The following is a 17,074-nucleotide window of genomic DNA, read 5'->3' as shown; positions in this document are numbered from 1 at the left end:
ATATAAATATACAGAATATAGATAAACAATAAAGTAGAAGTTCTACTCAACAATATGTCACGGCTTCAGCAGCAACGACAGACACCAGAGACTAACACCAAGAATATTCAACAACATTCAACAACAGCCCGAGCACTTTTTCCAGTTTGTTTTTTTAAATAAAATCAGTCAAAAAAAATTGGCCAAAATGGATGCCAAAATTCAAAATGGCCGACTTCCTGATGAGTTGAGGCCGTGGTCCCAAAGTTTCATGAAATTCGGTGCAACGTAATGTTGCTGTGCTCCATCCACCTTAGGGGGGCGCTATAGAGCCCTGGTGCAACGCCCCATGCCAATAATGCACATTTACCACCAGAAAAATGATCACGAAGCCGCGGATATGATCATTCGTGGCTCGGGTGCTAAATAATATTCCATGAACTGAGGAAAGAAAAATGAACCTTTGATCTACATCAGCAAAACCCGATCACCTGCCAAACAACGCGGAAAATGATTGTTGCAAAACACAAATGTTTTAGTTTAGTTTCAGATTCCTGCTCCTGTGATGAAGCGTGAGTGGAACAAGAAGTAAACTGTGTTTGGTCTCACACAGAAGTGAAGAGTGAGTGAGTGAGTGATGCTGTAAGAGGTTTTCATGTGGAACAGCGAGGTCTGCAGTTACATAAACAGCTTTACTAAAGCGAACAGTCCTCCACATTCTTCATTTCACTGCAACATAATCTGGATTATTCTGTGTTCTCGCAGGTTTGGGCTGAGGACGAGTGAGAGCGCGCGACGTCTTCTTTACGTACGGAAAGTTTCTCGCTGACGTGGCTCAATAAGCGAATTAAAGAAGAGTTCAAGAATTTCAATATGTCATTTTAGTAAAACATTTATTTGATTCATCACACAAAAAGTGAACGTACACGCCGTCCTGTAATGAAAGTTTGCTTCAGGAGAAACTTTTCAAAACAAAAGCAGATTTTGACACAAGCACAAAAAGAAAACAAACAAATGCACAGACGTCGCTGCTTTTTCATCAACATGAAGAAATAAAAGAAACGTAACAGAGAAAAGAGGTGGATACATGCCTTCTCTAATTTCTACTTCATAATAAGCTTAAGTGAAGTGGTTATTGTGAGGAAAAGTGTCTACATAGTGCAGAAAGAACCTGTTAAACACGTGTTTTTTCCTCCAGCAGCAGCAGAGCAGGTTCATGTTAAACTTCTCTGAAAAATAAACCAGTAAAAAATTATTATTAAAAGTGTTTTGTACAAAGACGTACAATTATGTCTGAACGAGCACATGTGATTATCACTGCTGTACTCTTTTATTTTAGAATTCACGTTGTTCTGTGACTTTGTCTAAATATCTAAATGTCAAATAAATAAAGAGAGACAGAGAGACACATACAGTGAGAGGGAGAGAGACACAGAGAGAGAGAATCCAGAAAAGAACAATTTAGGTTTATATCAGTGAAGGAAAGAAGCGCGGTGTTCCTGCTGCAGAGTAACTCTGATTAAACTCCTAACTTAACCGACTACAGATCATTTACAGCTCATCATTAGACTCTTGCAAATATCGAGATTTATATCTATAAATAAATAAACTTTAAACAGAAAGAGTGACAGCTTTGAAATGCCCTGTTGTGGCGAGTAATGTTGACGTTTCTGATGTTTTTAGTCTTCGTAAAGATGTTCTTACTGAAAACTGAAATGTTGCTTTTCTTTCCGTCACTGTTTTCTCAAACGATTCATTGTTTTTATTCAGTCGAGTGAAATATTTGATTAAAATGAATCAACTGTTTCTGGTGCAAACAGAGGATTAAAAACATCCGCTTGTTGTTGAATTTGAGTTCATGCATTCTGAGCTGCTTCAGTGTCTGTGTGTCCATGCCACCACTGAGGGTAAACCAGTGGGTTGCCAGGTCTGACGGACTGGGAGGGAATCACCTGTCAGCTGGCAGACTCACGTCATCAGACAGAAGCTGCTCTCCTGCAGGAAGGAAGAGGAGAATATTTCACATTTCTGTTCTCTACACTCACACAGCACAACATGGGTTTACTTTATATGAAACACTATCTCGTAAACAATGCGTCAATATCTTTACATGAAAGAGTTTGTTTGTAGCAGCTGACTTGGACAATTATCACCCATCACCTGTCCACAAATAACAAAACACAAACTTTATAAAAAGATCACCAGAGTCGTTTAATCATTATTCAAAGTGCACAAGAAAGTTGTTAGAAAAACGTGGATGTGGAACGTACATGAAGAAGTGGAGGCGTTTGTTCTGCTGGAGAGACGGAAATGTGCTGCAGACGGAAACATCGACGTCAGAGCGAGTGGAGCGCTCGACGAGGGCCGGGAATCACAGGGAATCACAGAGAGCCGCGCGACATGCGGGACACGGTATCAATAATATCACGACACAACTAGAGCTGAAACAATCACTCCATTATTAATCCATCACTCAACTATTTTGATAATGGATCAGTCTGAAGCGAGATTTCTGATTGTTTCAGCTTCTTAAATGTGAATATATTTCCAGTTTCTTTGAATCATTAAAAGTGAATCGTGTTAATTTGTGGACAAAAACAAAGACATTTGAGAACGTCATCATTTCCAGGACTGACAAACAAAAACGTCTATTTATTCACAACATGGAGAACAAAGTGTATAAAGTCTCAGTATTGAGCGTGGACGGAGCATCTGTCAACGTTCTTTCTCGCTGTAAACTCGCGTCTTCTTCAGCCAGGAAACTTCCACCCAAGTTTCCCTCATTCACTTGAGCAGCACGGCCGCGAGGAGACAATGTGTTTATTAAAACATCGGCGTTGGACGAGGACGGACAACATATCATCTAATCGATATTCTGTCCTCACGTGGACCCACGAGTACTGAGTTCTCACTGCACTCGACACGGAGTAAAGACCAGAATACCCATGGAGCATCTCCGTGGTTTCTCATGGTCCCAAAGTGCTGAGATATTATATTTCTTAATATTTCCATGTTTAATATTTATTAACATCACTTTTTTTGTGCTGCTCTAAAAACAGCAAATCCTCATGTTGTGGATTGATAAAGGAATTTCTTTCTTATCTCATTTCATCACTCCATTTGAGGACTGTGAGTACATGAATGCATGTGTTCACGTGTGTGTGTATGTGTGTTACCTGTGCAGGGAGGATTGTGGTTGTCATATGTGGAGTTGTTGCTCTGCAGGACCTCGTCTTCAGTGTCACTGTCGCTGCTTGTTGCTGCCACCAGGACAGAGGGCGACTGATCTACAGACAGGGAGAGACCACATGAGACCACATGAGACCAAAGACAAACAGGGACCATAATAAAGTTTGTCACTGTGCAAAGAGTGTATATAAGGAAACCCAGTAATCATTTATTTACTATTCAAAACTAACATTTGCATATGTGAGACACGCAAAGAGCAGAGTCACCGCAGTTACCAAACAACACAAGAAACAAAACATGAAGCCAACACAAGATTCTCCTTCAGTACTCCCAGACAACATCAAGCCTGATCTTTAAAAAAAATCTGGATTTTAAAATCATTTTATTCTTAAAACTGCCTTTTTGAAACTCATTTACACGTTTTATAACATTGAAAAAACACAAAATGTGTAATATCTCCCATAGATGACATAATAATGACATTTACTTACACATATACACAATATTTATTTGCTTTATTTATGTGTAGCTTTATTTTTCTTTTTTCTTTTTACTTTAAATAACTTTTTTTTTTCCTTTCACTCAACATAATTAAATAATTGTTAAAATATGTTTACTATACATCAGCGCCACCTGTTGGATCACTGGTAAACTTACATCTAAGCCAAACAGGAAAATGGGTCAAAAATGACATGATAATTGGACAAAAATATAAATGTAAAGGCTGGGAACTGGGAATAAAAGTATATAAATAACATGGAATGATAAAGGTAATGTTCTAATGATAATGAGGGTGAACTGACCTTCCTTTGACTGTGGCGGAGCAGACGATCCCTCCAGCAAGGACTGATGGGAGTTTCCTGAATTCTCAGACTCACAGTCCAGCAGCGCTGCCCTGCAGTCAGAGGAAAAGGATGCAGATGTGAGACGAGGAGTTCTCTGCTGCGGCTAAACGGCTGATTCTTTGATTCTGCCGAGACCGCACCCTAACGTTCTGCCGCCGCTCTTGTTGGTCGATAAGTAGCTCGGTCCTCCCAACGAGAAGATGTCGTCCTTGGGCCCGGACATTCCGTACAGCTGCTGCTCCATGGAAAACTGCTGCTGTTCTGATGAGGAGCTGCAGTGGGAAGCCTGGGAGCCATCAGCCTTCACCACTCCTGCAGTCAAATACAGCGTGTGTTAGTGTCGTGTTTGAGGATTTCTGCAGATTCTGACAACATGAGGAAAGTTTGTAATGTTTCAGAGCAGCTGTTCTATAATATACCACATTATCATTTAATCTAAATACTCTATATTTCAATTATTGCAATCTTCACACAGTGAAAAGCATCAACTGTCTGAGAACAAAACTCTATGACTCATTCACAAAAAAAGATAAAGCCAAGTCTGTCAAACAACAGCATGGTTGTGTTTCAATTCATAAGAAAACAGGGTTACCATGGTAACACCACAGGCAGAGGACAAATCTAAGTCCATTTACTCATGAAATAGGTAAACAAAACTTTGAAATGAGCGGTGAGTGGTCGTACTGACCGTCTGCACCTGTGGGAACGTCTTTAGGATGAAGACCGAGTTCTGTGGCTCCCTCTGCTCCTCGCAGCTCCTTCTCCATCTGCTCTGGACTCCTCCTCTTCATGACCACCGAGCTACTGCCGTCCAGGACCGGGGACAGAGATTTCCTGGCTGCACACAGAAATAAGGCACATGAAGAGCATGCACACAGATATAATAACAACCTCCGCTCTGTAGTAGCACAAGTCGCGTGTCGGTCCTCACCGGGGCGGCAGGGCCTGGACCGAGCAGCTGCTCTGCCCAGGAGGTCCAGCTCAGTGGACTTACGACAAGCTGCCAACTCTGAGTCAGCGTGATGAGACGGCGCTTCCTCCACAGTGAAGGCCCCCGACGGGCCAGGCCTCAGCTCCGCAGAACCACGAGCCTCCAGCATTTGATTCTTGACCGAGATCTTGCTGCGGACCTCGGCCATCTGAGCCTTGAGGCGGATCAGGACGCCAGAGTCCGGAGCGGATCGTCTCACCACCTGAGGCCGACGCTCTCGTTCTTTTCTCGAGTGAGGGTGAGCTGGAAGAGACGATAACCAGAGTGAGATGAGATGAACACGAATTATTGTCACAGTCAGCTGCCAGTTATGGAAAAGAGTCACCATGAAGGTTTATGTTTACATTCAACCAAAACATGTTCTCATGAAGAACTTGGAGATGGAGAGAGGGAGGAAGAGAGACAACAAGGCAAAGAACACTGAGCAAAGCTCTACAATAAATCAATGGTGCAAAACACAAAGATGGAGGTCTCATGTTATAAATATGTTGTGTAGTAAACAAGACAAGACATATTCTGTCCATTAGTTAAGTCCATTTAAAAAGAAAAACCTCCAATTAACCAATTAATGTCACAGTACATCCAAAGGATTTCTTTTTTATATTTTTGGAGGAACCTTGTATAAGTGATTTGCTCTTAGAGAGCTGAGAGCACAGACCTTGTGTGTGCAGGAGAGATAACGGAGGCCGAGGCTGAAGGCCCCACAGAGACTCCACACTGCTGCGCTCCTTCAGATCCAGCAGCTGGATCAGGATGACTGGGTCCAACTCCAGGAGGCTGTTGCTGCCTGAGCCCACGGCGGCACCACACGCGCCAACTCCACTGTTACTGGCACCACGAGCAGCAGCAGCAGCAGCAGCAGCGCTGCGATGCAGGGAGGGCGCACCTGAGAGGGATCCACCTGCAGATGAAGAACAAGAACAAACAGTTTATGGTCAAGTGCTTTTATTCAGAGCAGGCGACTAAATGGCAAAGGAAAGTAACGTCTTTCTTAAAAGAATAATTGTGTGTTTTGTTGGGGACAGCTTATAGAACAAGACTTACTGGAGTCTTGTTCTTTTGCAGTTCCTTTTCTGTGTGTAAATATAACAACATATTCAGGCTAGTTTTGCTAAACATTGTTGTGTTGCTGCTATTTTCTGCGGCAGCTTTTTTCAGAGACGTCCCCCCCACGCACGCACGCACACATGCATGCATGCACGCACGCACGCACACACACAAACTCACAGCAAGTGTTTCTATAACAGCACACACTGCACTAACAGTGACTCATCCTCTTCATACCTTTCAACACCGACACAGTGAAACTCACTCACTAAAGGAGCTGCTTTGAGCCACAGGATCACAGTGTTCTGGATGGATGTGCAGTTTGTCAGAACACAAATAGATTTGATTTTCTAAGTTATGAGAGAAGTCTTTTTCAGACTTGTATTTGCCTCAGCTTTTTTCTCTTTGGTGGAACAGTCAGTGTTTGATGGTCCTGCTGCTGCTGCTTTCTCTTGGCTCTGCGTCTTTAGGTTTTTTGACTGATGGTTGACAAAGTAAACAGATTGGAGATGTTGCCCGAGTCATTGGTAAAGTCATTTTTGTAGCACAGAAAATACAGGTGACGCAATGGTGATTGTATTCATGTGAGAACTCTGGATCTTTTAAAGCAACAAAATGGAGGATTTTGACCATGAAATAATCTCTATAAGATCATTTTGGTTTCTTTCTTCAACTTCAGCTTTCACGTCAGCACCACAACGACACAAAAACAACTACACAATTCAACTACTGCATGGCATACGGCAACAGTAGTATTAACATACTGTAAACAGATGTTATTTTGTATTAAACATACCTGCGGCTCCAGCCAAGTCATCGGGAAGTTCTCCTTCTTCCGTTTCCAGGTTCCCAATGAAGTCGACATCGTTTTCTCCTGACCTGTGCAAACAGTTTCAAACAAAACGCATTTAGTAAATATACAAAAACAAGTCAATTCAAAGATTATGAACCACACAAATAAAATATGATCAATGCTGGTGAGAAGGTTCATACGATTAACATTAAAACTTGTTTATGCTAAGTGTAAACCAGGCATAAAAGGACGAGTTAATCTGACTGCAGACAAAATGTTCAAACCTGCACCTGAGCAGGGTCTTTTGAGGAGAGAGAACACATCTCTGAAATGTCTAATTGTGCCTTTATGTTCAACTCACATGGTTTCCTCGTCGATGTCGTTCTCCTCAGTGTTGCTGGTGGCCGTGGAGCTGCCTGAGGTGCTGCTGCCGTCCAGCGGGTTCACCTCCTCCTCCGTCAGACAGTCCACCTCCAAGTCACCGTCCGACAGCTCCTGAACGACACGGTGAGAATATGATCACACCGGGCTCGAGGCTTTGTGCACAGAAGCATCCAGAAGTTCTGTTCAAGAATAATGAGCCGTTCCCTTACATTAGAGTCATCTTGCAGGGTCCTCTCCTCCTCTTCAAATTTTTTAGCGTTGGTCAGAGTAGTATGGATATCATCGTCACTCTTCACCGAGCGAGGGTCTCTTTCAGAGGCTGTGGTGCCTGAGGTCAGCCTCTGGTCAGGGGGCGAGGAGCTACGTGACGTTTGACGGCGAAACAGCTCAATCGCCAACCTCTGAAATGAGAAATATTAAAATGACCAACTCAGAAGTCCCCACTTAACAAACCTAAACTGACTGAAATGGAATACAGACACCAACACACACACACTGTGTACCTCTTTGAGGTTGTTGATCTGCTGTATGTAGCCGCTCTGGGCCGACTCCAGCTGGCTGATGTACCAGTACTGATCTCTGCATTTCTGGAAGAAGGTGGGTGAGCGAACCTGGTAGCTGAGCAGGACACATTAAAACAGCCAGTTACACATTTTTTCTAATCGTTTCTTTCATGTCAGTGTGTCTGTCTGTACCTACCAGAGGACCAGTGTGTCTGTCTGCATGTTCAGGTAGCCCTCACTGGCCAGAAGGTCCAGTCTGAAGAAGCGGTTGTAGCCCCAGCATTCACCGACCTCGAAGTCTGAGGCAAACTCCCGGATGATGTTCTTGGTCGGGTCATTGGAGGCTTGATGGACCATTTCCACACGGTACTCGTATCTGCACAGAAGATAACATCACTGCAGCGGAGAACACACGCAGAGATACAAGCACACGAGGGTTTTCAGAACTCTCAAATATTGATATGATGAAGCAAATGAATGACAATGATGCTTAATAAACGTGATTTTTCTTTAAAGGCTTGGGCAATATTTAACTTGCTGCTCTTCACAGTGACTCAATTTCATTTAAATCCAACAGCTCTTATGTTTTCCAATTCCAGTCAATAAAGAGTTCTGTATCTTAGGCTGTGGATGTAAAAAAACACCATCATTCACATTGTGCTTCCATCATCCATCACAATGTTTAGCAAAAGAAAACATCAAGTGAACATAATCCTACCTTCACTACATCTTTCACAAATCAATCTTTGTTTTCATGTCTAATTATTGTAAATGCAATGACTTCATTCATGTCTGCAAATAGAACCTTCTATATACATATATTTAACTTTAAGGAGGAGAAGAAGACTGGTGGAGTAGAAGAAGGGGCTGATGGGAAGGGAGTAGAGACGGTGTATTATAAATTCATACTTTGATGTTTCAGGAAGTCCAGCGGAGAGTTCCAAGAAGACGGACAGGTAATTTCCACGGACCACACCATTACCATCCTGAGGAAACATCAATTACACCAGTTACCAACATGCAGTCCTTGTGATTTACAGTAACTGTGCAGTGATGATCGAGTGTTAAATCTGTTGTGGGGTTCAGCAGCTAATGCTGGTTCATGGGACAACAGACGTGTGAATGCATCCATTTTATGTGATCAGGGTGAAATACTTTGTGTCTTAAACATCAGAGAAGAAATGCAGCTGAGAGTAAACCAGTAAAATAAATGAATCAGGACAAAGATAACCAAGATTTGTTCAGTCTATTTATTAACAGACTGATGATATTGATCTTCACAGAAACTGTTCAACAGAAGGTGGATAACTGTATTTCATCATTGAGGAAAAACCCTTTTCTTTTAAATAATCCTTATATAGAAAAGCAAGAAGAGAGAAGAAGCTGTTTCAGACTCACTGGGTAAACTTTGAGTCTCCAGCAAAGCCCAGATATCTGGAGAGGCGGGCTGTACACGGGGTCAGCTCGCTGCCTCAGGGTGCTACAAACAAATAAACACACACTTGTATCTCATGGATAACCAACCACAACAATAAATACTATTTTTTAGTTTCCCAAAGAGAATATTTACCTGAAGTTGACGAGAACAAAAGTGCTAGAGTCGTATGCAGGGACCAGTTCACTGAAGGCAAAGAGAAGAAAGACAATTACACACGAGACACTGAATAAAGCTGTAGATGAATAATCACGAGAATTGTTTCAAAGCCTTATGAAGTTTTAATTCTGAGCAGATTACCTGGTGAAGTCCGGGGGGACAGGAGTGGTGACGAACGACTGCATGGGTTTACGATGGACCTGCTGAAACATGAGCAGGATCTCTGGGCTCTTGGAGATGAGTTCACTTTTACTGCAGGAGTGAAGCTGCAAAAACACAAAAACACAGAGCACAACTGTTGACTTTGAGTCACAAACACGTGAGAATAATGTTCTGTAATAACATCCGTTTCATGGATTAAATAAACATGATATTATGTGTTAAGTCAGCTCCAGCAGGACAACTATGTTTCACCGTCCATCTTTATTTTCACTGCAGATGAGAACATTTACCAAAGTGTTTCTAAATCACCACAAACTCAACAATTATGCAGTAAATGGACGGAGGCTTTGAGCGGCTGTAGTCAGACGACCGACCTGATGCTCCACCTCCTGCAGCAGAGACTCCAGCAGCTCCGTCTCCTGAGTCAGAGATGTCTTCTGGCCTGGTGGGGAAGGAAGAGGAAAATATTTCTATTTTCAGAGTACTTGTCCTACATGTCAGTCACCCTGATGGAGGCTGGTGAGTACGACTGCATGAGTGCGTGCATCCATTCAGTCCAGTTAAATATTTTATATGCACATTACCCCGAACTATAAAAGGCGCCTCTCACGGCTTTCAGCAGAGTCTGAATACTTTGTAAGGTTGTGGTCTCGACCCCTAGGCGTCTTTCAGACATGGAGATATAAGACGATACTGACTTAACTTCTGTTAGAATGATTCCTTTCATCATTCACACATTTACAAAATGAGGCTTGAGCTCACAAAATATTTGGCAGCTATCATTACCATAAAGTTAATTTGCTGTTTTATATGGATTAATGACTTCACAAAAGGGACCTCAACTACTGACTGATGAATGATTCTCACATTTATTTAATTTAATTTAATTTAATTTAATTCAATTTAATTTAATTTAATTTAATTTAATTTAATTTAATGCACATGCTGAAGCCTTTTAATGCAGCTCTGTGGTTTCATCACAAGAGGAAAAGGTCACTGGCTTGGATGTGAAGTATGCATGTTCTCCCTGTGTGCACATGGGGTCACATCTGGGTGTATGGCTTCCCCCCACAGTCCAAAAACATGCAACATTAGGATTAGGTAAACTGGGCACTCTAAATTGACTGTAGGTGTCAATGTGAGCACAAGTGGTTGAGGATAAATCAGTAGAAAATTCATGAGAGAACTGTGACATTTATTCAGTTGTGCCTCTAAAGCCCCTCTGTTTATCTCAGACTTCAGCTGTGTTAATGACATGCTACTCACTCCAGTTTTGAAAGACTGTGAATATAAATATCACAGCAGCCAAACCAAACATGACCCCCATGATTCACTTTTAAAATCCCAACACAGCTGGAGTGTGTCTTACCCATGAGAGTGATGAGTTTGTTCTTGAGCTGATTGTCCAGGCGAGCGATCATCATCTCCACAGCGTTTCGGATTTCTCTGACTCTCTCGTCCTTCGCTCCCCTCACGGCCTCTACGTTCCTCTCCTGAAACATCAACACATTACTGCCATCTGGTGGACGTTGGTAAAACAACACTTTTTATTTCTGGAATCACTAAATGTTACTTATTCATCACAAAACACATTTTTATATTGAAAAATGGATCTTATGTTCTTGTCTGCTGTTTGATGTTATTATGTACAATATTACTTTAACACAGTAGGTTGGGATTGTGTTGTCGTGTATTCATCTTTTCTGGCATCAGAGGGTGGAGCTACGAGAAATGCCCCAAAAGAGACAGAATTTCAAATTTTCATCCATACAGTAAACGTCAGTGCCGTCGGGTCTTTTAGTCTTTTAGATTTTCACGTCTCAAAACAACAAGCAGTCCTCACCACTTCCTGCACCAGACTGATGAGCTCCATGAGGCGACGGCGGAGTTTGGCGACCTCCTCCTTCACCTTGGTCACATGCTGCTCATAGATCTCCACCAAGGGCTTGAAGGTGTGACCACCGTGCTGGTAGCATTTTTAAGATACAACTATTAAGCAACTACTTGAAGTTGTGATTATTAGGCGTGTGTGACTGTAATGTGAAGGATTTACCATGCCTCCCCACAAAGCACACTGATGACAGATGCATTTCTTACAGGTCCAGCAGAAAACACTCAGCTTCTCGTGGTGGTTCTCACATCTGCAGGATTAAAAGACGGATTAAATTTCACTCAAAATGTTGGCAGTTTCATAATCTATTAATCTGTCGATTATTTTCTCGATTAATCGTGTAGAATGCCAGAAAATGTTGAAAAATGGCCATCAGTGTTTTTCAAACATGGAAATGATGACGTTCTCCAGAGCTGAAACAATTACTCGATTAATCGTTTACTAAATGAATCATCAACTATTTTGATCATTGATAAATCGGTTTGAAGTTTTTTTCATGATTAAAAACAAGATTTCTGATTGTTTCAGCTTCTTAAATGTGAATATTTTCTTTATTTCTTTGCTCCATAAAACAAAGAAATCATTAAAAACTCAATAATTTGGGTTTATGGACAAAAACAAGACATTTGAGAACGTCATAATTTCCAGGTTTGACAAACACTGATCAACATTTTGTAAGGTTTTCTGACATTTTATGGATGATAAAAATAATATAAGTTATATAAGTTGACAGGTAATCTAATGTTCTCAATTGTTTTAATCATTTATATGGAGCAAAGAAACCAGAATATATTCACATTTAAGAAGATGAAACAATCAGAAATCTGGTTTTAATCATGAAAAAACCCACAAACCGATTAATCGATTATCAAAATAGTTAACGATTAACTTAGTCATCGATTAATTGAGTAATTAATCGATGACTAGCTCTAACTCTGACTGCACTAAGGTTAATCCGGGGCAGATCATATGAGAAATGCATTCTGGCCACGGAATGGTTTGAAAGAGGAGTTAAAGAAGACATCATCTTCATAAACCTGGACAAACCTTTACTCTGAAGGCATCAACTATCAGCGATCAACAATGCTGTCCTGACGCGTCAACACTCACGCAGCAACAACAACACAGGTGAATTCTGACGCACACACACACACACAATCGCCGACTGCATCTCTGGGGCGACCCCATCGACCCTCTTTCACAACTTGCCTCAGGTGAAACAAACAAACATAAACAGAGTCAGGGGTGAGTGACCTGCATTGTTTAACTTAACGACTCTCTCAACAGTTATCCACCCTACAGACTAGAGACTAACTGTTGTTTTTATCAGCAGTTAAGTCAGAACTGAAGAGGGTGAAGCATCTTCAACCGAACTCAAACAAGTCCAGTTACTGAAGATTAAAGCTGCTGGGACTTTTGTATTTTTTAAACGATCAGATCATTGTAAGTCAGTGCATTTACTTGCACGTTAAAAATTCAATTTTAGTCAGACTAAGACAATAATTTGGTTTTCTTAATGTCACGTGTGAACTAAAATACCTGGATAGTGCAAGTCATAGTGTGATTACTCTCGCATGTACACGCTTAGTTGGACTGGAGTCAGACTTGGTGTTCTGTGCATGCACCAAAATTTCCTCCCCGGTTTAAATAAGACTTCATTTATGGAGATAAAAATCCCATGATGTGTGTGTTACATGACACAGGAATTTAGACATTTTAACCTAAATAAATACATGGATGGAGAAAAAAAAAAGCCTCTTACTTGTCCTTGTCATTGTCTTCGTGCTTGGTGAGGCTGCAGAGCTGAAGGGTGTCGAGCTGCTGGGTCACCTCCTCTGCCCAGCGACAGTTGACCAGCTCTCTCAGCTGAAGTGGAGCCCTTCATGTTCAGGAAGATATGCGCACACACAGACATACACACTTTTAATATTTAATAATCACACTAAGCTAATAATTAAGCTTCTTTATAAATATATACAATCTTATATTTCAATGCTGGCAGATGTGTGAGAGGTAGATGATAAGAAATAATGTCTGTGACCAAACTTATCTCAAATAATCTACCTTTTTTTGATCATGTTTCTCAAAACATAATGACAATATGTGAAAATGTGAAGAAATGTACATCTAGTTGGAACGGTTCTTACCGACAGTGTGGACACTGGGCTCTCTGCTCTGTCAACCAGCGCTGTCAAACAAATCCATATTAAATAAATCAGTCAATCCAAAAGATCTAGAAAATGAATACATTACTATTGATAAAAATCTACTTTAAACGACCACACTCAGCAATTAATTAATGCTCTAATTACATATGTAAAGTCAGAGACAAGACATTCTGCCTGTCTTCAGTTTTATTTTCTGAATCCCCCCCAAATATGGAATTATACAGGATTTTAAGTCAAATAGGTTTGCAAAGGTTCTACCAGTTCAGAAGTATTTTGGCTCCCTTTTTAAACCTTTCACTATTATTTAAACCTTTAATAATGTTGCATACAGTATCTATTTTTAAAAATCAGGCTGCGAGACATGTGGGCTATCAAAGTTTATGGATTCTTATTCAATTATGAGTCTCAACACATAATAATTTGGTAAAAGGTACTGTGAGGAAAACACCTTTTGCTCTGCCTGGTGTAAATATCGACTTACTCGTATGCAACTGAAGCAGCAGAGTTTGGAGCAGTGAGGGCAGAGGCGAGCGTCCCGCAGTTTCTCCATGCAGATGAAGCAGCGAAACACCTCAGCGATGCTCTGTACAAGGACGTAAAATGCAAAGTTTCTCATTAATAATCCAGAAGGAACCATGGTTCAAGCTGGAACCATCAAGTAAAATGTAATAATTGTAGTTCTACCAATACAGCAACTATTACTGCTGGCCAAGCATTAGCGGTAAACATAATATCTCCACTAATGTGTGTGTGATACATACCTCGACACTTTGTTCATCCATTTCAGCCAGTTTGAAGGTCTAAATCTCGAGGATGAATCAAAGAGTTTGGAGCCAGTGGTCTAAGAAAAACAAAGTATGTTAAAAGTCACAACGTGTAAATTTGCTTTGAACTTTGAATAGAATATAGCAGAATAGAACAGTCCAGAATTAAGTCTCTTTTTGATGTTACTGCTGGGATATTTTAAATAGAAATGGATTTTCAGCTGGAAGCTTAAAATAGTTCACTAACAAGATTTAGGCACATTTGCCTCTATGCAGCTTCTTTTGTAAAGACACTGCACAGATTTAAGTGCAAAAACATTGTCTCTATTAAATTATTTCCCTTATTATTATTAAAAAGGAAATCATATATTGTAACCTCAATTAAATACTTGGTTTAAAGTTTACTTTAAAAGACTGAGATATTTTTGGCCATTTTATTTGGATTGAAAATCCATCACAGGATTCATGGTTTAAATGCTTTCTAAACAATAACACTATGGTTAAACTACTGCATTTCAGATGTTAACATTATTGAACGCTCACTGTCTTCTTGATTAATTGGTTCTTCAGTCTTAAGTCAGTGAAGAGGAAGACAAACATGTGGGTCTGATCAAAAATGCCCATAATGATATCTTCAAAGGTCCTATTTCTTCAGTTTATTATATGCAGAATACATAAAAATGTCCAAGGAGGAGGGACACAACACAATATATTAAGATTTAAGATTCTGAAATCACAGAACTTGTTTTAGTACTATACAAAAAAACGTGTCAAACTGACTAATAAATGATATAATTAGTTAAGTTGATTGATTATTATATCCCTAACACATATCAGTACTGTATTAACATCACAAATTACATCATATCTTTTAATAAAATGTAAAATATGTGTATGTCCTTTCAGGAAAAGCACATTTTGTTGCACAGGAACTGAAAAACAGTTGAAAAGCTGCTGCCATCACATTCACTGTTAGCTTGTTAACAGAGTGACAGGCAGAATAAAAGGCCTGGCGTTAAACCTGACAAAGTCTGCTTCACTCCTGTCTTTTATTTCATGTTTATCTGTGTGAATTATCGACGTCACACGTTTTTAATAACGATTCATGTGAGGCTAACTAGCTTGCTGGCGTTAGCAGAGCGGCTCACTCACCTTTCTGTGTCACCTGCCAAACAAACGGCTAAGCTACATGCTAAATACCGCCGTGCACCGCGGCGGTTGTTGCCTCCGGTGACGCAGACACATTCGGGATAAAATAAAGCTCGGTGTCGCTCAGTGGAGGCTGAAATTAAATCCCACAAAAAAGGATGATAATAAGTGAGTTAAAGATGCAGCTGCCGCGAGCTGCCACTGTCCCCTAGCAATAACCAATCAAACGACTCCTTTCACTCTTCTTCTACACGATGTCAGAGAGAATCGGGATTTAGCGCCACCGTGTGGAATGGGAGAGGAAAGCAGCCTCATCTGAAGACTTTGCTGGGCAGAAAAACTGGCCTTTGAGTCAATAACTTTACAATTTTTGTGTGTTATTATTATTATTATTATTATTATTATCTGCTCTTCACTGAGTTTGTGTGCTCGCAGTGAGCTCAACAACATATTGTATATCTGTTAAAGTAAAGTTAGTTAAAAGTTAGGAATCAGAATCAAGTATTACTGATGAAAATAGTATGTTGTTGTTTTTGTCAGAGTTTTTATAATGTTTGGGTAATTTTTGTTATCAATTAAAAAATCTGGCACTGTTGGGCAGAAACTATTACTCAAATGCAAAGTACAGCATACAAGACACATTATTTACGTTGTTGTCAGATCTTCATGGTCTTCAAAAACATAAGAGCAAACACATTGAGTCAAACATAAAGGTTGTTGGAAGGTATTTACACAAAATGAGCTCCTTCTACAGTATATAGATTTTACAAAAATGCTTGTATCTGACATCCATGATACAATGGAATATAAAACATTTCATTCTCAACTTCTCCCACATCACACTGATGACATTTGATTTATTTTCTTATTTTATTTGAAAAGTGAAGAGAGCAGCCAGAGGCAAAGACTCCACATCTCCACTGAGCACAGAGCGACCTTTGACCTGTGGACTGTAAACATACATTAGTTTATTCATGAATATGTGTTCTTATAACAAACTAACAAACTCTCCTCCTGAACAGTTTCTGTTGCATAATATTGTGAAACTAATTTTGTTTTAATGTTATGATCTATGGCATGATTTGCTTCTATAGATGTGTTGGAAACCTGCTTTATTCAGATTATTTGTAGAGAGCAGAAAAACAGGTTTTCCTGTCATAGTCCCAGAATTCTTTACTATAATCTAAGATTATAATAATTTGATACTTGTTACTAATAAAACAGCCATCGAGATAAAACACAACTGAGTAAAATAAGCCCTAAACAGCAGCTGCCAACATTAATAGAGTAAATATTATTCTAATTGTTTATCATGTTTCAGTAACACATTTCAGGTGTGGGAATAATGGACTGTTTACTTTATGTAAGAGTGAAAACAACAGAAAAAGCCTCTTAAACTGCTGCTGTACTGACTTCAGGCGGTTTCTCTGTTTGCAGGATTAATGACAAAGTTAGTGAAATTAAAACGGTCCATGTTTTGTGCTGAGATCATTTTTACTCAACACCTTGAGTCATAAGTGAATCTGAAAGAAAGAACCTATTTGAGGGGTTCAGATTGGCATCAATAACGATTCAGGATCTTGGAACTTTATTCTATCTCTCTTTTTTACTCTCT

General features: G+C 40.1%; 1 protein-coding gene across 1 annotated transcript; it reads right to left on the bottom strand.

Moving 5' to 3' along the window:
- Nucleotides 1–855: 855 nt before the first annotated feature.
- Nucleotides 856–15,665, bottom strand: trim37 (tripartite motif containing 37). The gene is made up of 25 exons (XM_044041919.1): nucleotides 15,463–15,665; nucleotides 14,308–14,387; nucleotides 14,028–14,129; nucleotides 13,526–13,566; nucleotides 13,141–13,257; nucleotides 11,541–11,628; nucleotides 11,331–11,453; nucleotides 10,857–10,980; nucleotides 9,862–9,929; nucleotides 9,467–9,591; nucleotides 9,302–9,352; nucleotides 9,130–9,211; nucleotides 8,641–8,717; nucleotides 7,928–8,107; nucleotides 7,732–7,846; nucleotides 7,438–7,629; nucleotides 7,206–7,339; nucleotides 6,848–6,930; nucleotides 5,663–5,905; nucleotides 4,945–5,247; nucleotides 4,702–4,851; nucleotides 4,154–4,325; nucleotides 3,972–4,063; nucleotides 3,156–3,266; nucleotides 856–1,974 (listed from the first exon to the last, which is right to left on the bottom strand). The coding sequence occupies exons 2-25, from the start codon at nucleotides 14,326–14,328 to the stop codon at nucleotides 1,928–1,930; spliced, it is 2,841 nt and encodes a 946-aa protein (XP_043897854.1). The 5' UTR covers nucleotides 14,329–14,387; nucleotides 15,463–15,665; the 3' UTR covers nucleotides 856–1,927.
- Nucleotides 15,666–17,074: the final 1,409 nt, after the last annotated feature.

This window comes from Solea senegalensis, linkage group LG13 (assembly GCF_019176455.1).
Source record: "Solea senegalensis isolate Sse05_10M linkage group LG13, IFAPA_SoseM_1, whole genome shotgun sequence".
NCBI classification, from domain to species: Eukaryota; Metazoa; Chordata; class Actinopteri; order Pleuronectiformes; family Soleidae; genus Solea; species Solea senegalensis.
Note: the sequence above shows the minus strand (reverse complement) of the source record. Positions and strands in the feature narration are given on the sequence as shown.

Coding starts and splice junctions, on each gene's coding strand:
- trim37 (XM_044041919.1), bottom strand. CDS start 14,328: ATGGATGAACAAAGTGTCGAG. Junction 9,930..10,856: donor CAAACTCATCACTCTCATGG/GTAAGACACACT, acceptor CTTCCCCACCAG/GCCAGAAGACATCTCTGACT. Junction 9,592..9,861: donor TGCAGGAGGTGGAGCATCAG/GTCGGTCGTCTG, acceptor GTGTTTTTGCAG/CTTCACTCCTGCAGTAAAAG.